Source organism: Apodemus sylvaticus, chromosome 6, assembly GCF_947179515.1.
Source record: "Apodemus sylvaticus chromosome 6, mApoSyl1.1, whole genome shotgun sequence".
In the NCBI taxonomy this organism is placed as follows: domain Eukaryota; kingdom Metazoa; phylum Chordata; class Mammalia; order Rodentia; family Muridae; genus Apodemus; species Apodemus sylvaticus.
Genome location: NC_067477.1, coordinates 40,827,656 through 40,853,080, shown reverse-complemented (window position 1 = coordinate 40,853,080; position 25,425 = coordinate 40,827,656). Strand labels below are relative to the sequence as shown.

The 25,425-nt window shown below is 40.5% G+C and overlaps 1 protein-coding gene across 2 annotated transcripts; it reads right to left on the bottom strand.

Moving 5' to 3' along the window:
- Positions 1-592: 592 nt before the first annotated feature.
- LOC127687172 (cytochrome c oxidase assembly protein COX16 homolog, mitochondrial) lies at positions 593-16,937 on the bottom strand. 2 transcript variants are annotated; one of them, XM_052185534.1, is made up of 4 exons: positions 16,724-16,937; positions 12,608-12,679; positions 3,444-3,506; positions 593-848 (listed from the first exon to the last, which is right to left on the bottom strand). In XM_052185534.1, the coding sequence occupies exons 1-4, from the start codon at positions 16,790-16,792 to the stop codon at positions 732-734; spliced, it is 321 nt and encodes a 106-aa protein (XP_052041494.1). In that variant the 5' UTR covers positions 16,793-16,937; the 3' UTR covers positions 593-731. The 2 variants fall into 2 exon arrangements, with proteins under 2 accessions (XP_052041494.1, XP_052041495.1); XM_052185535.1 differs by lacking the exon at positions 593-848 and adding an exon at positions 12,086-12,204.
- Between the last annotated feature and the right edge of the window lie 8,488 nt (positions 16,938-25,425).

Genomic DNA, 25,425 nt, shown 5'->3' with positions numbered 1-25,425 from the left:
CAAACAAACTAGAACTAACTCATAGACTATGCCATTTGATAACCTCAACCAAATGTCACATCTTCTTACCCTCATGCATTGCATATGAACAGGTTTCAGAGGCTGGTTTATAAAGTATTAGGAATAAAACACAAGACAAGTCCTAGATTATGAACACTTATTTATAGGCTTAACATAATGTCACAACTTTATGATAAAATCTATATCTACGCCTATGATTTTCATCAGAAACCAAACTGAAATAGCAAAAATGTTCTACTAGCTGAAAAAAGAGTATGAGTGGCAAGTAGATAGGAGGATAGGAAAGTAGAATCCATGGCATATTATGGAAGCAGTAGTAACTTTTTTTTTATACATTGCTAGGAGTGTGTGTGTGTGTGTGTGTGTGTGTGTGTGTGTGTGTTCAACACTTTCAGGAGCCCACAGTTAGAGAGACATTGGGTATTTCAGAGAAATCTGGGGATTTAAAGAGCCTTTGTAATTTGAAAGAGATTAGGTATTATTAAAAAAAAAACTAGGCATTTAAAGTGTTGGAAATTTTAAAGGCCGTGGGACTTTTAAAAGTTGGAAGTAGACAAAAAAGCATACAGACTTATATTTGACTGTTTAATCAAAATTTTCTGCTATCATATTATTCGCATCCAGGTTTCCACAGGTCTGGAATCTTCTTCCTACAGATGGAGGTGAGAACATTTTCACTGAAAAACCAAACCAAAACAAAAACTGAGCAGTCAGGTTGTCTTAGGCTTAAGAGTTTCTGGGTTTCGTCCTTGGAGGAGTTGAGGATCTTCCCAAGGCCTTGGACCTCGAATATTCTTCCAGTTTTCAAAAGTGGAGTCCTTTATTTTCTACAGAGCCACAAAGTTAAACATATTAGTTCAAAAGCCCAAGGCTTTGACTGACATTATCACTAAGTGGTGAGCAAGTCAAGGAAAACACAACAGGCTCAAGAACAGGTTCAGCAAACAGACCAACTCCAAGCCAAACTCAAAGACTTCCTGTGTTTAGAACTTTACTTACTTGCTACAGAGAGACATTACATCTATCTACCTTTCCCGATAATAATCTCATAGTGGCAGAAGGAGTTTACCCTTTGTTTCTAAGAGCACAAAGAAAGGAAAGAGACTGGGGAAACAGTCTCTGGGAGTAAATGTGAAGCTGTTCTAGTGTAGCAACAGCTGAAAGGCTGGTGTGGGTCACAGCAGAAGAGAGATGAACTAGGGTGTAGACCTTGGCATCTTCACATGGAAGATGACCAAAGCGCCTTGTTCTGCAACAGGGGAAATGACACTGGGCTTCATAATGAATTCATTTTCCTTAGGTAACCTGAGGAGAAGTATTTATCCTAGGCAGAACCATTCAACTACACTCTGATGCACCACAGTTTCTCTTAGTCTTAAATGTCTCAAGCACAGGGAGGAGGCTAAGTGGTGGACAGAAGAGCTCTTTTATCCTCTCCAATAGCCACTTTTACATACCTGCTTCTGTTCTGAAATAACTGAGGGAAGAAAACATGTTATGAGATCAACAGGTAATTTATATCCAAAAACGGGGAAAGTGGCATAAGTTTTCCTTGATGTTTAGATACAAAGTATTAACCCTTTTACTGAAGAACCATACAATCTTTATCAAGTAGCACAGGCCACCTTGGCATTCTCTCTCTTATAAGTGATTGCTAAAAGCCAAGACAAAATATTCTATATTCATCTCTTAACTTTTATGATTCCTAAAAGAACTACACAGAAAAATCTATTCCCAGATAAGCCCTCCAGAGCACCGACTGCTTAGTCAGTGCTCATTTCCTCTAGCAGACAGTCCAAGATTTCAACAAAGGACAAGGAAGCAGGATGTGAAAATGTTCTTCTTAAAAACTTCAGAGTGTATGTTAAATATATATGAATGTACAAAGTGTTATTAATTTAGCATAAATATTTCCAAGTATGGCTATGAAATTATCTAAAGCAGCAGTTCTCAACATTCCGGATACTGCAAACCTTTATTATAATCTCTCATGCTGTGGAGATTCCTCAATCATAAAATTACTTTTGTTGTTACTTCCCAACTGTAATTTTGGTACTGTTATGAATAGTAATGTAAATATCTGATATTTCCAGTGATCTTTAAGAGGTCACAACCTACAGGTTGAGAGCTACTTATTTAAAGGAACTAAAAGGCCTTTAAGTTTGTTTCTTTGTTTTTTGAGGCAGAGTCTATATAGCCCAGGCTATCCTTGAACTCACTATGTAGTCTAAGTTGGCTTTGAACAACCAGCAATCCTAGTACCTTGGTGTCTTAGTTAGGGTTTTACTGCTGTGAACAGATGCCATGACCAAAGCAACTCTTATAAGGTCAACATTTAATTGGGGCTGGCTTACAGGTTCAGAGGCTCATTATTATCAAGGCAGGAGTATAGCAGTGTCCTGGCAGGCATGGTGCAGGAAAAGCTGAAAGTTCTACATCTTCATCTGAAGGCTACTAGGAGAAGACTGACTTCCAGGAAGCTACAATGAGTGTCTTAAAGCCCACACCCAAAGTGACACTCCTTCTCCAACAAGGCCACACAAACTCCAACAACAATTTGAAGGCTACACATCCTAATAGTGCCACTCTCTGGGGCACTTGGCTTTCCTATATAATGGCGTAGCAAACATGTGCCACCATTCCTGGCAAAAGTAATCACTATTATCCAGATATGTTAAGGTATAGAATTTATTAGAATCTAAAATAATTCTTAAGATATGAGACAAAGTTGACAAGACAGAATCATGGACAGAGATAAAACATATTGTGTTTGGGGACTATTTACAGGAAAGACTCTTTGTAGAAAATCTACAAAATGTGTGTTTGGCTGCATATCAGGCTGTATACACATGTTAGGCAAGACTCAAGCCTCACTGTCTAATAACCAGTGCTATAGGACTTATTGAAGAGCACAGGACATAGTGAGGAACTACATTAAGAACTGGTCTCCAACCCTGCCAAGTATACCCCTCTCGTCAGGATTCTCTTGCTACTTTGACACCCAGTTAAGACACTCAAGAACAAAACTTTCTGACTCACCACCTCAAATATAAAACCAAACCCTGGCAACACCCTCGTGTGTGTGTGCGTGTGCGTGTGTGTGGTATGTTGGGGGTGCATTTAAAAAATGAGGCCTACTGAGTTACTGAGTTACTGGACACAGGAAGCAACAGAGCTTGTCCCCAGATTCTCCTTTAACAAAGAAAACAAACAACAAAAAGCTTACGGATATAAAATGCTATACTGGTGAAGCTTACCAGAAAAACTTCCCAGCACTTCTGGTTCCAAATTTAAGATAATTTACCAAATACCACAAATTCAGATTAAATTTATTTTTTCTTCACTATTAATTTATCTTGAGAAATGGAACCAGTCATAAACAATGGGAATGTTACAAAACATAGAATATTAACATACTATACCTCATACTCTGACTCTAAAGTCATTTTATTCACTTTCAATTTTTTCTCCAATTCAGGGTCAATCTGTAGAAAAGAAAAAAAAGAACTTTTATCATTTAATTCTTTTATATTCATTTTTCACTTTAATTTTTTTCATTGTTTACTTTTAAAAGTCATAGGAGAGCAGAGACTGAAGGAAAGGCCATCCAAAGACTGCCCCACCTAGGGATCCATGCCATCTACAGACACCAAACCCTGACATTATTGTTGATGCCAAGAAGTGCTTGCTGACAGAAGCCTGGTATAACTGTCCTCTGAGAGGCTCTGCTAGCACCTGACGAATATAGATGCAGATACTCACAGCTGATCATCAAACTGAGCCTGGGGACCTCGATAAAAGAGTCAGGGGAAGGACTGAAGGCGCTGAAGGGGTTTTCAGCCCCATAAGAAGAGCAACAATACCAACTAACTGGACCACCTGCCCCAAAGCTCCCAGGGACTAAGCCACCAATCAAAGAGTACACATGAGTGGGCCCATGGCTCTAGCTGCTTATCTAGCAGAGGCTGGCCTTATCTGGAATGGGAGGGGAGGCCCTGGGTCCTGTGAAGGCTTGATGCCCCAGCGCAGAGGGATGCTGGAGAAGTAAGGCAGGAGTGGGTAGATAGGTAGGGAGAACCCTCTAGAGGTTGGGGGATTTGCAGAGGGGTGAGCAGGAAGGGGGACAATATTTGAAATGTAAATAAAATAAGCAATAAAAAAAAGAGAGATTATATAATCTCAAATAAAAAACATAATAGGAGAGCTGAACCTGGTGGCACATGCCTTTAATCCCAGCACAAAGAAAGCAGAAATAAAAGATCTCTATGCATCTGAGGTCAGCCTGCTCTCATAATGAGTCCTAGCCAGCAAAGGACAAACAAACCAACAAAGTCATAGGAAAAAATGGATAAGAAAGTTTAACCAAATTAAAGCATATGTCAAAATCTCTAATATCAACTGTTATAATTAATGCATAAGGATAACTAATACATAACTCCAGCCACTGATATATACTGAAGAATTGTCTACTAGGCTCTTGACATGTACATATACAGTTTAATGCTCACAAAACCTATAAGGTAAACATAAATTTCATCATCATTCCTACATGTATAGAAAGCAGGACACAGGAAGTTGAATAACTTGTGAAAGACACATGAGTTGGTATTAAGCAACATTATTCACCCACTGCCAATGTAGATTTTATAGTACAGAAAAATTTTAAATATTACTATAAAATGCACTTAAAAATAAAAGAACCTTTTCCATAGATCAAATAGTTAGAAATTTAGGGTTCCATAGACATTGAAACTCATGCCTATTACCTGTATGTGACAAAAAAAAAAAAAGTGTAACTGGTGAAATAAACAAGTCACGTACATAGACTCACTGAGTATGAGTGATTTATCAGAGCCTATGAACAAACTGATGAGCCAGGGGTTTAATCCCAGAATTCCACTAGAATGATGGATGATAGAGACAAATATAACAAATCAAAAAAAGGATAAATTTATGACAAATAGATCTAAAGTCCCAACACATATGTACCTGAGCTTCCAGAATTAATCAGTGCTATTGGTCATGTGCTATGATCTCCTTGTCTTAATCTTCTGGAATTCATAGCCACTTGCCTTAATCTTTTGGAATTCATAGCCACTATGCTTCAAGATCTCCATGCCAAGATCCAGGTCAGAAACTTATAGCTCTGAGCCTTCAGATTAGGCTCATAGGTGAGCCTTCCAATTCTAGATTGTAGTTCATTCCAGATATAGTCAAGTTGACAACCAGGAATAGCCACTACAATCCACCCCTTGTCAACTTGACACAAATAATAGCTCATGTCAACATGAAACAATAACAAGTTCATGAATATGCCTAACATGATATAACTATTCCTCATACAATCACAAATGCATCTGTAAATTTACAAAAGGGCAATATCCCTTGGGAACATTCTTTTAGTGTCTCAATACCAATTGATGTTAAAAGAATTGGAAGAAAGATAAATGTATCTTTAACAAAATAAGATAGAAGCATTCATATTACTTATAATCCTCGTTGCAACTAGTTACGTGGCCTTAGCTGGTATCCTCTGCTACCCATTCTGTATTTCCTTTACCTTCAGCAAGCACCTCAGCAGGTCTTGGCTCTTTTCCTGGAGGATTGACCCATACCTTCATTCCTGATGGGTCTGTGTCCTTTGTCATCCTGCTTGGATTAGGCTGTTGTAGTTTCCCATTGACTTTAATCACAGGACATGGTAGCACTAAAAGACGCACTAGGGGATCTCCTGCACTCCAGACATAATCCTGCTTACCTCCACTGTGGAGAGGCAATCCAATTTCCCCATGGTAATCTGGATCTATCACCCCTCCTAACACTGTTATTCCTTTCTTAGCCTGTTGGTTTAAGGGCATTAGAAGCCCAAAATGGCCAGGAGTAAATCTGAGCTTCCAGTTCAATGGAATGTTTATTGTGGCTTCTGGTAGGAGCACTCCCCGCTCTGGAACCAAAACTTCTAGGCCAGCAGAACCTAAAGTTGTGGGAACAGGAAGCAAAAATTTTCCTAGAGGGTCACTAGGAGTGATAGTGAGCGGAACTATTCCCTTTTCCACCCCTGGGTTCCTGGACCCATGGATCCTGGCTATGGGAAAAACTGTACCATATATTGAACGCTGATTCAAAGCATATACTGCCTTCTGAAGAACTCTGCCCCAGCCCTCCATGCTGTTGCTACCTAATTGGTCTGTAACAATGTCTTCAAAAGGCCATTCCATCTTTCTATCAGACCAGCTGCTTCAGGATGATGGGGAACATGGTAAGACCAGTGAATTCCATAATCGTGGGCCCACTATCACACTTCTCTGACTGTGAAATGAGTTCCTTGGTCAGAAGCAATACTGTGTGGAATACCATGATGATAGATAAGGCATTCTGTGAGTCCACAGATGGTGGTCTTGGCAGAAGCATTACGTGCAGGAAAGGAAATCCATAACCAGAATAAGTATCTACTCCAGTAAGAACAAAACATTGTCCTTTCCACAGGGGGAAGTGGTCCAATATAGTCAACCTGCCACCAGGTTGCTGGCTGGTCACCTCGAGGAATGGTACCATATCCAGGGCTCAGTGTTGGTTTCTGCTGTTGGCAGATCTGGCATCAGCAGCAGCTGTAGCCAGGTCAGCCTTGGTGAGTGGAAGTCCATGTTGCTGAACCCAAGCATAACCTCCGTCTCGGCCACCATGGTCACTTTGTTCATGTGCCCACTGGGCAATAACTGGGATGGCTGGGGAAAGAAGCTGACTGTCCACAGAACAGGTCATCTTATCCACTTGATTACTGAACTCCTCCTCAGCTGAAGTCACCTTTTGGTGAGCATTTACATGGAACACAAATATCTTCACATCCTTTGCCCATTTGGAGAGATCTATCCACATACTTCTTCCCCAGATGTCTTTCTCACCAATTTTCCAATTGTGATCTTTCCACGTCCCTGACCATCCAGCCAATCCATTGACTACAGCCCATGAGTCAGTGAACAATCGTACATCTGGCCATTTCTTCTTCCAAACAAACTGTAATACCATGTTCACTGCCCGAAGTTCTGCCCACTGTGAAGATTTTCCTTCACCTGTATCTTTCAGGGTTGTCCCAGAAAGGGGTTGTAATGCTGCAGCTGTTCACTTCTGGGTGGTGCCTGCATAACATGCAGAGCCATCAGTAAACCAGGTCCTAGTCTTCTCTTCTTCAGTCAACTGGCCATAGGGAACACCCCATGAGGCTATAGGCGCATGCTTGGGAGCAGATGGCATTGTAATAAGAGTAGAAACCATAGGCATCTGAGCAACTTCTTCATGTAACTTGCTTGTGCCTTCAGGACCTGCTCTGGCCCGATCACGTATATACCACTTTCATTTGATAATAGACTGCTGTTGTGCACGCCCTACTTTATGACTTGCAGGGTCTGATAACACCCAGCTCATGATGGGCAGTTCAGGTCGCATAGTAACTTGGTGTCCTATTGTCAAACGTTCAGTTTCCACTAGGGCCCAATAGCAGGCAAAGAGCTGTTTTTCAAAGAGAGTAGTTGTCTGCAGATGACGGTAGAGCTTTGCTCCAAAATCCCAAAGGTCCCTTCTGTGATTCACCTACAGGGGCCTGCCAGAGGCTCCAAACAGCATCTCTATCTGCCACTGACACCTCAAGTACCATTGGGTCTGCTGGATCATATGGTCCAAGTGGTAGTGCAGCCTGCACAGCAGCCTGGACCTGTTGAAGAGCTTTCTCCAGTTCTGGGCCCCACACAAATGTAGCAGCTTTCCAAGTCACTCGGTAAATAGGCCTGAATAACACACCCAAGTGAGGAATGTGCTGTCTCCAGAATCCAAATAGACCCACTAAATGTTGTGCTTCTTTCTTGGTGGTGAGAGGGGCCAGGTGCAATAACTTATCTTTCACCTTAGAAGGAATATCTCTGCATGCCCCACACCACTGTACTCCTAAGAATTTCACTGAAGTTGATGGTCCTTGAATCTTGGTCGGATTTATTTCCCATCCTCTGATACGCATTTGTGTTACCAATGAATCCAAAGTGGTTGCTACTTCCTGCTCACTTGGTCCAATCAGCATAATATCATCAATATATGCACCAATGTGATATTTTGTGGAAGAGACAAATGATCAAGGTCCCTTCTAACTAAGTTATGACACAGGGCAGGAGAGTTAATATATCCTTGAGGCAAAACTGTAAAGGCATACTGCTGGCCTTGTCAACTGAAAGCAAATTGCTTCTGGTGGTCCTTACGGAGAGGTACTGAGAAGAAGGCATTTGCCAGGTCAATAGCTGCATACCAGGTTCCAGGAGATATGTTACTTTGCTCAAGTAACGAAACTACATCCGGTACAGCAGCTACAATTGGAGTTACTACCTGATTTCATTTTCAATAGTCAACAGTCATCCTCCATGATCCATCTGTCTTCTGCACTGGCCAGATGGGAGAGTTAAAGGGAGATGTGGTGGAAACCACCACCCCTGCATCTTTCAAGTCCTTGATTGTGGCAGTAATTTTTGCAATTCCTCCAGGAATACGATATTGTTTTTGATTCACTATTTTCTTTGGCAGAGGCAACTCTAAAGGCTTCCATTTTGCCTTTCCAACCATAACAGCCCTCATTCCATAGGTCAGAGAACCAATGTGAGAATTCTGCCAATTTCTGAGTATATCTATCCCAATTATACATTCTGGAACTGGGGAAATGACCACAGGATATGTTTGGGGACTCACTGGACTTACTGTGAGTCGCACAACAGTCAAAACTCCATTAATCACCTGTCCTTCATAAGCCCCTACTTTAACTGGAGGGCTACAATGTTTCTTGGGATCTCCTGAGATCAGTGCCAGTTCAGAACCAGTATCCAATAGGCCCCCAGAAAGTCTGATTATTTCCCTTCCCCCAGTGTACAGTTACCCTTGTAAAAGGCCATAGGTCCCTCTGGGGAAGAATTGGAGAAAGGCTAACAGCAAAACTTTTAGGTGTCTTATCAAGATCCTTCCTCAGGGGAACCCGGCCACCCCTTCATTCAAGGGGTTCTGGATCTGTAAACTGGCTCAAGTCTGGAAATTGATTCACTGGCCAAGATTGCCCTTTGCCACGATCCAATGCAGCCTTTCTATCATTTGTTTGAGGATTTTTTCTGCTTATACAGATCAAACAGATATGCAGTAGGTTTCCTATGTATTTCATCCCTGGAAACACCATGATTGATTAGCCAGCACCAAAGGTCCAAACAAGTCATACCATTATAAATTCCACCTCTCTGCCCATTATGGGGTATGTCATTGTCCCTTCCCCCCACAGCATTTAGCTGTGACCCTCCTGGCTGGCAACCCCCACTCTTCCCCTGGCGTTATCTCCAGCCCTTGTTCCGAGGCAGCAGGTTCACCTGGAAACCAGCAGAAAACTGTGTGACTAGAAGCAGGCAACCCGCCGAGAAGAAGATCCAAGGAATTCGCGGCCATTTGGGGGGCAGGGTGGTTTTTTCAAAGACTATAAATATTGGCTAAATGATAGTAAAGTCAGTCTCTATGGGCAACTGTCCTCTTGACTCATTTCTCTTTCGTCCCCTTCCCGTTACCCCCAGAATTCTCTTCCAGGGATCCGGTTCGCATGTGGCCACGGGCGGCAACATGTCATTATAAACGTTGTTTTGTCTACCCTGTCCATTATAATAACTATGATCACCTTGTCTCTGGCGATTCAATGCTGCCACCTGGCCCTTGTTAACTCGGGGCCCAATTAAACCCATTGAATTTAATTCATCTAATTGAGCAGCAGCATCTCCAACTCTAAGGTCTGGCACAAGGAAAAGGACAAGAACAAAACTCTTTAAATGTGCTGGTGCCCCTCTCACCAGTTTGCGTCTTATAGGACTGGTGAAGGGCATATCTTCCGGATCTTCCCATTGTGGAGGATTAGATTTTACACAATGTATCCACTCTAGCATTGCAATTTCCCTAAGCCTTAAAATCCTTTCATCAACACTAAGCCAAGGGATATCAGGCATCTCCAACTCCTTTTCAGTAGGCCATCTTTTGATAAATACTTCAGCCAACCAATCAAACAAACTTTTGACACCTTTTTTAACTGTGCAAGCTTCCATAGTAAACCTAGAATCTCCACTCAGAGGGCCCATGCCAATAAACTCAGCCTGCTCTAGTTTTATGTTCCTTCCACCATTATCCCACACCCTTAAAATCCATTCCCATGCATATTCCCCAGACTTCTGCTTGAATGAATTAGCAAACTCATTAAGCTCCTTATTAGTATAGTTTCCTCATGGAATACACTTTCTACCTCCCCTCTAGGAGCCTGCTATGCCTTGAATCTGGTTATAGGTCTAGAAGAAACCATTGGTGGGCCCTGAGAAACATCAGTATTGTCAACAAAAGTCACTGCTGGTTTATCAGACTCTGAGGGATTAATTTCCTCAAGTGGAAAAGGCATTATTTTAAGGGGTGGGGCTAAGCATACTACTTCTTCAGGTGGAGCAAAGCCTTGAAAATCTGAAGATTCAAAATTCTCAATTTCAACAGGGTCTTCCCCCACATCCCCATCCCAAGTTATAGGATCCCATTCTTTACAATTAATGCCCTTACTTTAACTGCTGACACCCTCTGAGGTTGAGACTTAAATTTTCGCTGTAATTCAGCCAACCTTATAATGAGGGCTTCAGTTTGATTTTCTGCTACTTGAGCTCTATGGCTGCTAGAGAGTAGATTCTCTTCAGGGGCACACTTAGCAACTTTTAGATTATTTACTTGAGTCTGGAACTCTTCAGATTTTATCACACAACTCCTTCCTTTCCTTCATTGTTTTTTCCCAAGATGCTAAGAGCAACCAGCCAGCAAAATCATTTTCCGATTTTTTCCCCAACTTGGAGAAAGTATTGTATACCACTGAATCACATAATTCATCAAGATAATCAAAGGCTTTAGCTTCTTTAAGCTTGAGATATAGTTTCATCCACGGGTCTTCAATATTCTCCAAGCTCCCAGGAGGGAGAGAATCTGGAGAGGTTTCATTAGTTGAAGGTACTAGTGGGTCAACCAACCAACTCCAAAATTTTAAACCTTCATCCTTATACTTCTGCTCCTCTAGAACCACTCCCGGTACCAACTTCTGTATTAGTTTGGGTTCTCTAGAGTCACAGAATGTATGGGCAGTCTCTATATAGTTAGGGAATTTGTCGATGACTTACAGTCTATAGTCCAACTCCCCAAAAATGGGCAGCAGCAGCTGTGGATGGAAGTCCAAGGATCTAGCAGTTGCTCAGTCCCACGAGGCAAGCAGGCAAGGAAGAGTGAGTCAATCTTCCTTCTTCTAATGTCCTTATATAGATCTCCAGCAGAGGGTGTAGCCCAGATTAAAGGCTATAGGTCTCCAGCAGAGGGTGTAGCCCAGATTAAAGGCATGTGCCTCCATGCCTTTAATCCCAGATGATCTTAAACTCGGAGATCTCCTTGACTTAATCTTCTGGAATTCATAGCTACTATGCTCCAAGATCTCCATGCCAAGATCCAGGTCAGAAACTTATAGCTCTGAGCCTCCAGATTAGGCTCATAGGTGAGCCTTCCAATTCTAGATTGTAGTTCATTCCAAATATAGTCAAGTTGACAACCAGGAATAGCCACTACATTTAGCTTTCTTTTCTGGTGATGTCTGGATCATATCAGCACTACTATTATGATTATTCTTATTTTAATTATCTGATCTTGAAAATAGGGTCACAATATTTACATTAAATATTAAGCTGGTACTCTCTTGTTATAAAGCACAATAGATAGGCAAGTCAAAAACTGTCCTATTCACATATACTTAAACTGCATACTTAGTCATAGTACTTGGTGGGATACAGCAATGGAAGGTCCATTACCACAGTGAACAATGCTTGAACTGGCATATAATGGTACGTTATATATTACTTAGAAAAGCCTTCAAATATCAGGTATGTGCTCCCTCTTACCAAATTACAACACGTTTCTCAATTAATGAGCCAGACATCTTATGTAACAGACAACACAAATTTGAGAGTGAATGTACAATGGCAGAGGATAAAAATCCTACCTCTGTCCTGGCATCCCCACATGACTGAATGCAGGAGAGTATAACTTTCTGGACCTTTGTTTCCAGGCCTGTGAAACGGAGGTCCTAGTGTACTCCGTACTCCTACGATAATACAGATGCTATAAAAAGATAGGTATCTTCATTTATAATAAAATCTTTTCTTTTGGTATCAGTTACTAATGAGAAATGGCAGTGTACTTATCACATCACTGGCATTATGACAGATAGCTAATTCATAATTAGAGAGGAAAACAAATGATCCATGTTCTTTAGTTCCTTAAGAATCCAAAAACAGCTGCATCTGAGAATATTTGGGGAGAGAAGCAATATTACAAGTTGATACTGAGAACTTTTCCCAGATGCTTGACATGACTCACTTCCATGGTCTCAAATTAGTGATACTTTAAACTAGAAGAGGTGCAAAGACCAGCTATTGAGTTTGCAAGACGAGACATTAAAATTGCTAAGTGAACTGAGCATGTAATTCTCCTACCCAAGTCAAACACCAATTACAGTTCTTACCTTAACTGTCACAGCATCATATCGGATTTGTGAAAATTCACGAAGACCAAAAGAACCTCCAACAACCAGCAACTGAAACAAAGGAAGGAAACAGCTACATAAACTAGAAGGACAACTCTGACTAGCTACATTCAGTTAAACAATGCCTTAGACAGATGATAAACAACCTACAGATTAGTTTTCCTAGAAAATTATTACTCGTTTTTTTAGAAGCAGATGGGGGTCATCGTCAAAAGCATTCCAGTGACACCTGAAACCTGAACAAATATTAAACCCTAAATACACTGTTTTCTTTCTATACATAAATACAAATAACAAAGTTTAATTTTCAAAATAGGCACAATAAGATTAGCAACAATAACTCATAATAAAGCACAACAATGGTAATATATTACAGTAAATGCCATTTAAAGCTTATGAATTACTTACATCTGGAACTTTCCATGGGATTTTTCTCTTTCCTTTTTTTTTTTTTTTTTAATAACAACAGACAAGTTAGAGCAAGTGAAATGTCAGTAAGGGAGGCCACTATACTATCCTGGAAAAATTATAAGATTGTAACCAATGCTATAAATCAATACTATATATGTATTTGACTTTTCTTGTTTACTTTTTTCTGTGACAGAATGTGTTGCTTTGAAGATTGGCCCCCATAGGCTCATGCATTTGAATGCTTAGTTATCAGGAAGTCCCACTGTTTGAAAGGCTTAGGAGGTGTGGCCATGATGGAGAAAGGATATCACTGGGGGTAACCTTTGAGGTGTCAGAGCCTAGATAGCTCTCTCTTCCTGCTACCTGCAGGTCTAGATGTCAAATTCTCCAATTATTTTCCCAGCAACATGTCCACCTGCATGCCACTGTGCTCCTCGACATGAAAGCAACTGAACCTCTGAAACTGTAAACCGGCCCCAATTAAATGTTTTCCTTTGTCAGAGTTGCCATGGCCATGATGTCTCTTCACAGCAATAGAAACCAACTAAGGCACAGAGTCTCATTAACCAAAATGACCTTGAATTTGGTATGTGGCTGAGAATCACCTTGAACTTCTGATTCCCCTGTTTCCAAACTCAAGAGGAAAAAAGAGCACACCCAACTAAGTTATAGTAGCCTGCTGTTAAGTAGTTTGGAGTGAACCCATCTCTATACTTAAATCCCTTTAGAGATTTATATAACCTTAGAAGGTAAACAAACAGAAATCTCATTGGTCAACTAACTGATCAGACCAAGTCAGAAAATCACAAATGTCTAACTCTATCCAATTAAGTTATTTTTGTAGATTTTTTTTGTCTATAAATATTTACTGCTGATGTACCAGGACAGAATTCTTTCAATCTCTTTGAGTTCTGAGTGCTGTTTGATTCATGAGCCTTCTTTGGTCACACAGAATTGGTAAAATTTGTTTTGCTTGAAGTTTTTATCTTTTTAAGATTTATTTTAGTATTTGTGCATTCATCCATCCATGCATGCATGCATATGTGTATGTGTGCATGTATGTGTCTATCAATGGGCCAGTATATGCAGGTGACTATGGAGGTCAGAAGAGGGCATCAGATACATTGTACCTGGAGTTATAGGCAGTCATGAGCAGCCAGATACAGCTGCTGGGAAACTCTACTTCTCTGAAAGAGCAGCAAGAACTCTTAATCAGGGAACCACCTCTCTCATCCCTTGAGTTTTTAATACTACATGGGGTAGACTTAGGAATAAAACTTTGGCCTTGTCTGTGTAGAATTCCTTTCAACTTTATGACTTTGCAAAATTATACATTTGTAAACACTGCCTTTTATTTTCTTAACAAATTATAAAAGAGTCTTGCAGCATATGCCCAATTTTCTGTATGCAGAAACCCTTTCAGAGAGCTTCCAAACTGCTACTGCTATTTTACCAAATAGTAAGCTGGCTACAGTTCTCACATCAGAGATGAGTAAGCTACGCCCTTAGCGGCAAAAAAGCTTGATCTCCGTATCACTGCTTAAATAATTAAATAAGTTATGTATAAAAACATAAAAGATACATTTAAGATCTGAGATTCGTAAAAGCAACAAAACTTCACTGTTGTAACTTTAAAACTTCTGACAAAAAGAAAACGAAAAAAAAAAACTAAATAAACTCAGGAGGGCACAAAGGGGGAAAGCATCCGTGACTCATGTCTGTACATATGCGCATATGTGCACATGTACACAGGTTGAAGGGCGAAAAGCAAAACAAAACAAAAAAAATCACCCAAAAACAGCATCAGATTTAGAGTCTCTGTTCACTAGATCAGTGGCTCTATTAGAGGAACTGCTCTGCTCTCTGAAAGGGTTTCTGCATACAGAAAAACGGGGCAAAAGCTATTCAAGAACATTCTCTCCTCCCATTTTCTCTCTTACAATCTAAAGATTCACCTCTCAGGTTTTAGGGGCCTTCATTAACCCCCATGAATTCTAGGTAAATAGCAGCCACAATAAAAATTTATATTTAACACATAAAATATTCTTAGCTACTTTTTAAAAAAATGCCATTTGGGATACATAAGATTAAATCAAAGCTGGGCGGTGGTGGTGCACGCCTGTAATCCCAGCACTTGGGAGGCAGAGGCAGGCAAATTTCTGAGTTCAAGACCAGCCTGGTCTACAGAGTAAGTTCCACGCCAGCCAGGGCTACACAGAGAAACCCTGTCTCCGGGGAAAAAACAAAAAATCAAAAAAGACTAAATCAAAATGGCTGCTTTTACACACACATATAATATGTAATTATGTTATGTATATATATTTAACATGCAACAATAATAAAGAAAAAGTGATGAAATTGAAAGGGAGAAAGGAATCAGGAAAAGTTGGAGGGAGAGGTAGAGATGAAAAGGATGTAAACACAGTGCTTATCTATGAAATTCTCAAAATACATATTAATTTTAATTAAAAAGAATGCTTTTGCATAAACACAATGTGTGTGCATGAAGCAAACAGAAATGAATGACTAGCTATACATCTACAAGGTAAAAAGGTTATAATGAATAACTTCATCTAAAGAATTTGCTCTTGTTACATGACTGGAGGCTTCCTTACACAGGGGACTGTGTTATAAAACAGAAAAGGAGAACCCTAGAACTCAAAGGAAGGTTTCTCAAATTGGGCATAGAAAGTGCTCTTTGCTTAACTTGTAGAACAAATCAGGAATAAGAGTTTTGTCTACATAGAGCCCCAGAGTATGCCTTCATAAGACTGATATGACCATTTAAAAACTGGCCAAGAAAGGAATTTCCATCTGTGAAGGAGTCTCTTTCTTGCTGGTTAGCTCTGAAAATAGGGCAGGGTACTGAATAGAAAGCCTCACCCTGGGATTTTTTTTTCCCATAACATCTTGACTTTTATGATTTTGAAAGAAAATCAAATTGGTTCCCATAGTGATAGATGGTAATTGCAAGTCAGTAGCTAAAATCCGTGTTTTTGAACGGCAGCGGAACTTGTAGAAAACAAAATTTATACATGCCTTATCTACATGAATTGCTGTCATCTTATAAAAAAACGAATGCTTACCCAAAAACTCTTAAAGCAGATTGCAGAGTTCCCTAATTATCAAAACAAAATCCAGATACATCAAAGACGACTGAAGAAAAAAAAAGTCTTACTTTTCTAAAATCAACCTTTCTTTTAGCAGTGTTTAAATACAAAAGTCGGGAACTTCACATGTGCTAAGAACTACACCAAGTAAAATGTCTTGTATTTTTAAAAATCTCTGTTTATTTTCCTTAATATAATATCGGAGTATGCTAAAGCAAATAAACTTTTCAATGATCAAAGAACAAATGAACATAATTATTGGGGCTCAACATTTGATTAGTCTTCTTGCAAAATCTCAACGTCTAACCCGGAAAAGCTACTGTAAAACGGAGATAGTAACAACACGCGCGTTCACGAAGGGAAAGGAAACGGCGGAACCCGAGATACACTTTTGAACGTGAACTATGAAACACAAAAACAAAATCCTCAAAAACCTCCGGTCGCTCCCATTCCCTTCCTAGCACAGACCCCCAGGCAGCAGTATCCGGAAGACAGGACCAAGATGCCACTCAGCCAAGGAGAACCCGCCCCTTCCGGGGGCCCAGCCCCGTTCCGCTCAGCCGCAGCCGCTCACCAACATGGGAACTCCGTAACGAAGGGTCTTGTTCTTCCGCAGAGCGCGCAACAGAGCGGGCGCAATCATGGCAGAAGCTGCTACCCTAGCGCGGCCCGGGACACCTCTCAGGCGAAGTTGTAAACTCAGAGCGGGCTTTGTCTGCTAGGTCCTCACCCGATAGGCCTCTGCCAGTCAAACGTTAATGATTAGTCTTAACATACTCCCGCTTCCTCCCTCCCCCGGAAGTCCAGGCCACTGAACTTTGGTTCCGGGACACACGGTACTCCGGGTGCAATTTGGTTTTTAATTTTGGAAAATCTGGCTCTTGACTGGCAGCTTATGGCTCAATAAACTCAGCTAAAGGGCGGGGTTGGTTCTAAACCTAATGCACAAGTAGCACCAGGTTAATGAAGACTTTTTAAGTCGTGGCTCACCAGTTCTAACTAAACTTTTTAAATTTTTTTATTGGTTATTTTACTTATTTACATTTCAAATGTTATCCCGCTTCCCGGTTTCCCCTCCTCAAACGTTCTACCCACCCTCTCCCCCTACTTCTTTTAGGGTGCTCACCAACCCACTCCCAACTCACCACCCTATCATGCCCCTACACTGGGGCATCAAACCAAGGGCCTCTCCTCCCATTGATGCCCGACAAGGCCATCCTCTGCTACAGATGTAGCTGGAGCCATGGGTCCCTCCATGCATTCTCTTTGATTGGTGGTTTTGTCACTGAGACCTCTGGTTGGTTGATATTGTTTTTCCTATGGGGTTGCAAACCCCTTCAGTTTCTTCAGTCCTTCCCCTAACTCCTCCATTGGGGTCCCGTGTTCAGTGCAATGGTTGGCTGCAAGCATCCACATCTGTATTGGTAAGGCTCTGGCAGTGCCTCTCAGGGGACAGCTACATTAGGCTCCTGTTACCAAGCACTTCTTGGCATCAGCAAAAGTGATAGTGATGGCTGCATAGGTATTGATCAACAATAGGTTTGGTGTCTGCATATGGGATGGATCCCCAGGTGGGGCAGTCTCTGATGGCCTTTCCTTCAGTCTGTACTCCACTCTTTGTCCCTCTATTTCCCTTAGACAGGAGCAATTCTGGGTTAAATTTTTTGAGAAAGGTGGGTGGCCCCATCCCTCAACCGGGGCCATGTCTAACCTCTGGCCATGTCTAACCTCTGGATATGGTCTCTACAGGTTCTCCCTCCCCTTTGTTGGGTATTTCAGCTAATGTCATCCCTGTTGTGTCCTGGGAGCCTCTTGCTTTCCTGGTATCTGGGACTTTCTGTTGGCTATCCCCCAGTTCTCCATCCCCCATTGCTACACACCTCTGTTCAGTTCCCTGATCCTGACTCTGTACATCTCCCCAGTCTCCTCCCACCTTATCCTGCCCCCCTCTTCCCTGCCCCTCCTTTATTCTTCCCAAGTCCTTATGACCCTCTACCTCCCATGATTATTTTGTTCTCTCTTCTAAGTAGGACTGAAGCCTCCACACTTTGGTCTTCCTTCTTCTTGAACTTCATATGGTCTGTAAGTCGGATCATGGATATTCCAAACCTATTTCCTAATATCCACTTATCAGTGAGTACATACCATGTGTGTTCTTTTGTGACTGGGTTACCTCACTCAGGATGATATTTTCTAACTACCATCCATTTGCTTATGAATTTCATGAAGTCCTATATACTTAATGAATGGCTGTTTTTCATCGACTATGAAACTACAACTTGTTTGTGTGCCTCTGAATGACTCAAAGAACACAGAAACAAAAAAGAAGAAACAGGCCATTTAATAGGGACACAAACTAGATAGTATGATAGCTTGTCATTTTCTAGAGCCAGTGAAAACCTTGGCATCTGTCTCTGCCTCTCTGATGCCACTGAAATGCTTCTGGAGTAGCCTCACAAGTTTTCTCTACAGGGGAAGCTACATATCTCCTTAAGCTTAGGCTAACATCTATGTCTGGGGAAAGAGGGCATAAAGGCAAAGAGAAGAGTGATTGATCTTAAATTAATCTTACACAGCACTGGAAGACAGGTTTAGACATAATGAAAAGATCCCCTTGGCTTTGCCTTCCCTGTCTCTAATTTTCATAGCAAGCTTTAAAACTATTCGTTAGAAGACATCAATCTGGTGATGTTTTGTTGTGGTGGTTGGCTTGTTGGATGGTTGGTTGGATGGATGGTTGGTTGGCTGGTTGGTTGGTTGGTTGGTTGGTTGGCTTTGCCTCTTTTCATTCCATACTCTATCCTGGACGACACAATATTCCTTACTGAATATGCCATGAATTTACACACATCCATAGTACTTCAAGTCCACTGTACTCTATAGGCAACATAAATTATTCCCTCTTCAGAGTTCCAGTAGCCGTTGACTTACCACAGTGTATATTGTGTTAGTGTTTAAAAGCATTACTACTGTTACTAAGATACAAACAAGAAAACAGTAGGATAGCAACATTATTTCAGAGTTTGAATTTTAATATTGGGGGAAAGACATAATTTGTATTAAACCAAAGGAAACTTTGATGCATCCAGAACCTTTCCTAAAGTAAAGTCAATCCCTTCCCTCCTCTGTTTCTTCATTTGACTGTAAAATAGAGACCTGCAAATGTGTGAATGTAGTAGTAGAAGGGTTAGCATTTTTAAATTGAGAGATCAAACAATTCAATTGGAAGTACTAGAAGAAAATTTTATAGATATACTGAAAAATCTTCTGGATCAGAATTCAGGACTGAAGGGATAGGTTTATGATAACAGGAGTGCTATAAATGATGAAGGTTATCTCCTTCAAAGCTGGTATTTATCGTTTTGGGTCGACTATGTTGGTCCTCCTGCTTCTGGAGCACTAGGATTACAGGTGTATGCCATTATACCTTGCCTGGGATTGACATCTTTCTGTTGTTTTGAAAAATCTTCTCTGTACGAAAATGAAACCTTAAGGGGCTACAAGATTTATTAAAATAGTGGGACGTGTATAGCACTTACACAGCATCGACTTTCATCTTATTCTTTTCCTATGACATTTCAAAACTTATCCAATGTTTATATTACTTGAGTGTGTTGTTTCTCACTTCAACAGATGTTAGAAATTAAGGGGCCTGGCTCCAAAACTCTTGGCATTTTCTGACCTCATTACATAAAAGTTCATCTCTCTGAGTCATATTCCACCAAAGTGCTGCACCCAGCTAGTAATTTATAATGGGATTAATCATACAAATATATTCTAGAGAATGCTATAATCAATAATATGTTATCCTTTTCATATAAGTATATATCCACATTCATGAAGGGTAACAGGATTTTCCAAGGTCATACTCTGTCAAGTAGTACAGATATTCCTTCCTGTAGAATTGACTATTATCTAATTGATAATGGCTTCTATAGACATTTCATGGATCCACTCCAACTCTCAAACTTTTTTTATTTTTATTATTATTATTTTTTTGGTCTTGTAAACCTTAAGTTAGTCTTTAGTCCTTGGGGTAAACATTATGTTAGAGCCTTATGTCCTTGAATGAGAAAAACTCCATAGGTTCAAATGTTTGAATGTGTGGTTCCCAATTGGTAGAACTGTTTGGGGAGGAATAGAAGGTATGGCCTTGTCAGGGGAGGTGTGTCACTAGGAGTGGGTTTTGAGTTTTCAAAACCCCATGCCATTCTCAGCCTCTCCCTTCCTCTCCCCCCCTCCATCTTTCTCCTCTACTCCCTCTCTCCTCCTCCCTCTCCCACTCCCCTCCCCAGATATATCTTGTGCTGTGGATCAAAGGTAAGTTCTCTGCTACTGCTCCAGTGTTATATATGCTTGTGTGCTGCCATTAAACTTTGTTTTATATATTATTTGGATCATGATATTTTGTCACAGTAATATAAAGTAAGACATTTTTTTTCTACATTAATACTTCTGTCTCAGTGGTGTGTGTGTGTGTGTGTGTGTGTCCTTTAACATTCAAGTTGTTAGACTTACCCCAAGTCATCTTGCTGTTCTATACTACTGACTGTCAAACATCAATGTGTCTGAGAATTCTCTAGAGCATACTAAAAATCTATTCTAGGCCCTATCACCAGTTTCTGATTGCGCAGGTGAAGGAAGGGACCTAAAATACATTTCCTAACAAGCTTCCAGGTCATACTGAAACTGAGATTCTAGGGACAACACTGAAAAACCCCTGATCTATCTTCTTTCCCTGAAAACATTTTTCCTTCAAACTTTTCTTATACATTTCTAAAACCTGGAAACCATAACCTCCTCCTATAATCCCTCACATGTCAAAAAGAAATCTTTTGGTTCTTCTCACCATTTGATACAACTTCTGAATATAAGTGGAATGGTTGAGAGTAGAATTACTCCAGTTCAGTAGTATTTAGCTAAAACCACTTACAATTAGGTTGTTGGCACAAAACTAGAAAATTCTCCCTGCTTTACGCACATTCTCTGATAAAAACGATCACAAGAACTCCCTAGGGTGTTTCCAGTATCATCTTATTTTCTGTGGGGTGTGAGCTATAGGATAAATGAGGTCATATCACTAGCCTTCTCCTGGTCACCCCCTCTCAGTCCTTCCCCCATCCATCCCCTCTCCTCTGAGAGGGTGAGCGCTCCCCCATCCAGTATCCACCCACCCTGGCACATTAAGTCTCTGGGAGACTTGGTGCTTCCTCTCCCACTGAGACCAGACAAGGCAACCCAGCTAAAAGAACAGAAAAACATACCCTACATAAAGGCAACAGCTTTTGAGATAGCCCCTGCTCCAGTTTTTTGGGAAAGAACAAGTTGCACATATGTTACATAGGTATGAAGAGGTCTAGTTCCAGCGTATGTTTTTTTTTTTTTTTTTTTTTTTTTTTGGGCTGGTGGTTCAGTCGTTGAGAGCCCCAAGAGTCCAGGTTAGTTGATTTTGTTGGTCTACCTGTGGAGTTCCTATTCCTTTAGGGTTAGGGGCTGCAATCCTTTCTCCTATTCTTCAGAGTCCCCAAGCTGCATGCACTGTTTGGCTGTGGGTATCTGCCTCTGTGGTTGGTGGGTTGGGCCTCTCAGAGGACAGATGAGCTAATCTTAATGGTTACATTTATGGGAAAGAAATCTTTTGGCAACTCTGTAAGGGAGTTTCTAAATTAGGTTAAATGATGTGAGAAGATCCATTTTAAGTGTGGGCAGCACCACACCATGGGTGAAGAATAGAAGGGAGAGTACCAATATTCATCAGTCTGCTTCCTGGTGGCAAATCCAGTGCAGTAGGCTGCCTCCTCAAGCCCCTGCTGCATATCTTGCCTGCCATGGTAGGATTGCTTAGTCAAACTGAGACAGATTTATCCCTTGTTTTGTTTTCATTTTTTGTTTTGTTTTTAATTTTGTCACACCAACAAGTAACTGATACAATTTTCCCTCTACCACTAGATTTATCAAGTAGAGCAAAGCTCTACCCAACCTTTCAATTGTCAAGGGCCAATCTATAAAATAAATGCCTAACACAGTTTAATATTTTCAGATGAATGCTTGAATCTTAAGGATGGAATTCTAGTGGTGATAGATGCTCACATTCATTTCTGGCAATAGTCATTGTTCAATTCACTTTCACATAAAAAACAAGGGGTATTTTTATAGGACATTTTTTCTGGCTCCTATTTCTTGGAGATTGATGTGTATGTGTGTCCCTTCTCCATGTTACATGCTTGTGTAAAGGCCATAGTCAACACTGGTTGTCTTCTTCTCTCTCTGCCTTATGTTTTGTAGCAATCTCTCTTTTGAACCATTTCCATTTTGGCTAGACTGGCTGACCAGAAGCCAAACAATCCTATAAAACCTGTCTCCTCATCCCACTACTGTTATAGAGGAGTACTGTCATGGTCAACTTTTATGTGGTTAATGGGTAACCAAACTTAAGCTTTCATGCTTGCAACAGCAAGAACATTCCCTACTGACTCGTCTCTGAATACAGACAGATAACACATATTTTAGAGCCATTCTTTAAATGTCATGGTTTTCTATTTAGGACTCAAATTGATCAACATTTGGAGAATTTCTTCCATTTTTATTACTTCAGATGAACCTAACCTACAATTTTTAGTAATGTGAGTGACCAAGAGCCTAACATGGACAGGTTTGGCATTTTTGTTTTGGTAACTAGTAATGGAACATACAGTATTTTAGCCACCTATGGACTGCATATAAGACCGGGGTTCTTGAAAATTTTTAATAGCTGAAAGTTCCCATAGACTAATATTTTTACTAAATATTTACTATGTTTAGATATATGAAGGTTTAATAGCATGCTACATGAATTAAACCGGAGAACATCATTGTCACAGGATTGGCAGTACACTGTATCACTATTAAGTAATGCAGGACTGTAAAAATTTATTGGAATAGAGCCATATCTGCCTAAAACATTTTAAAAATCTGTGTCTCGTGTACGCTAGCGAGAGTAGGTGTGTGTGTGTGTGTGTGTGTGTTTCCCTTTGGGTTTTGCTGATGTGTTTGATAGGAGTTTTTGTCCTGGAGTGATGGTCAGGGAACAAGTTGAGGAAGTCAGATGTCTTCCATCATGTGGATTCCAGGAATCACTCTGGTCCTCAAGCTTGGCAGAAGGTGCCTTTACCTGAAGGGCATCTTACCAGCCCTAGTCATTTACTATGATTTCTGAGTCTGAAGAAAACTACCAGGTCTGGTAACAAAACAGTTATGCATGTGGAACAAGTTTATCATCTTTAACCATTGAGTTATTTCACCTATAAAAATGGAACTATTCAAAGTGCATTGTAGTTTTCAGAGTTTAATACTGGGAAAGTGCAGTAGAACACAGTATATAGTACCTAGAAAGAAGAGCCAGTAGTAGAATGTTCTGGTTATGATGAAGGTTCTTGAAGCCAGACTGCCTGGCTTTAAACTTTAGCTGACATTTAGTAACTGTATGACCTGGGCAAGTTTCTTAACCTGTCTATGCCTTATTCATGTCATCATAAAATGGACATAACAGCTTCTCAAAGAGTTTTGTGAGCCTAAAATGAAATGTTAAGGGCTTGGGACAGTAGCAAGAACACTCGTCAGCACTCAGTAATTGTTAGACAATCCTATCACAGTGCTGAGTCCTAGTATTAGCCTCTTCTGTAATTAAGCCTCAAATTTAGGTTTCTTTTCCCTTCCTGTTGTCCCATCAGAGGAATTTGTTCAAGAAGATGACAGAAAAATAAGGAAATATTTAATAGTCTTCAAAAGAAAAAAAATACAAAACTGTAAATGTTCAACAAGTTCAACAGGTCTTTATTGAATGTCATAGTTCAAGAAGCAAACCTAAACACACTGGTATCAAACAGTGAACTTGAAACAGGATCGCTGATGAAATGGGGATAATTCCTAGTTAATGTGATGTATGTCTACTTGATATCCAAGTAGCTCTCAGGCATCTAACCTGTAAAACAGCTGCTGTTTACATACAAGGATTCAAGAGGACAAAAGAAACAAAGAGGGACCCTTGTGGAGTCCTCAGGCCACAGGAGTCGAGGAGCAGCCTGAGACAGGATACTTGCAGTTTCCCTGTATGCCAGGAGGTGATCCTGTGCCACAGTGCTCCATACCCAAATAACATCAGGAGAGAGCTGGTCTCCTACGAGTGCTGACACACCAGTGAACACAAGTAAGACCACCACTTTTGTTCAAATTTCTGGACCAAAAGGGACCAGTCCAGAGCCATCGGGACACAGGAACCAAGGAACAGAGTCCTTCCGGTTTCCGTCTGCACCTGGAGCCGATCCTGTGCCACAGCTCTCCATACCCAAATTCCTCCAGAAGAGAACTGGTCTCCCAGGAGTACTGACACATAGGCTTTCAGGAAGGACAAGCCACAGTCAGAGACAGAAAAAAAAAAAAAAAAAAAAAAAAAAACACAGCTAACACCAGATGGTGAAAGGCAAGGGCAAGAACATAAGCAACAGAAACCAAGGCTACTTGGCGTCATCAGAATCCAGTTCTACCACCTCAGTGAACCCTGGATACCCCAACACACCAGAAAACAAGACTCTGACTTAAAGTCACATCTCATGATAATGGTAGAGGACTTTAAGAAGGACATAACTCCCTTAAAGATACAGTAGAAGACAGGTAAACAGCTAGAAGCCTTTAAAGAGAAAACACAAAAATCCCTTTAAAAATACAGAAAAACAAAACCAAACGGTGAAGGAATTGAACAAAACCATCCAGAATCTATAAATGGAAATAGAAACAATAAATCACAAAGGGAGACAACCCTAGAGAAAGAAAACCTAGGAAAGTCAAAGATGCAAACATCAATAGAATACAAGAAAGAGGAGAGAAAATATCAGGAGCAGAAGACACCATAGAAAACATTGACACAACAGTCAAAGAAAATGCAAAATGCAAAAACCTCCTATCCCAAAACATCCAGGAAATCCAAGACACAATGAGAAGACCAAACCTAGGATAAAAGGTACAGAAGAGAGTGAAGATTCCCAACTTAAAGGTTCAGTAAATATTTTCAACAAAATTATAGAAGAAAACTTCCCTAGCCTAAAGAGAGGCCCATAAACATACAAGAAGCCTAGAGAACTCCAAATAGATTAGACCAGAAAAGAAATTCGTCCCATCACATAATAATCAAAACACCAAATGCACAAAACAAATATTAAAAGCAGTAAGGAAAAAAGGTCAAGTAACATATAAAGGCAGACCTATCAGATTACACCAGATTTCTCACCAGAGACTATGAAA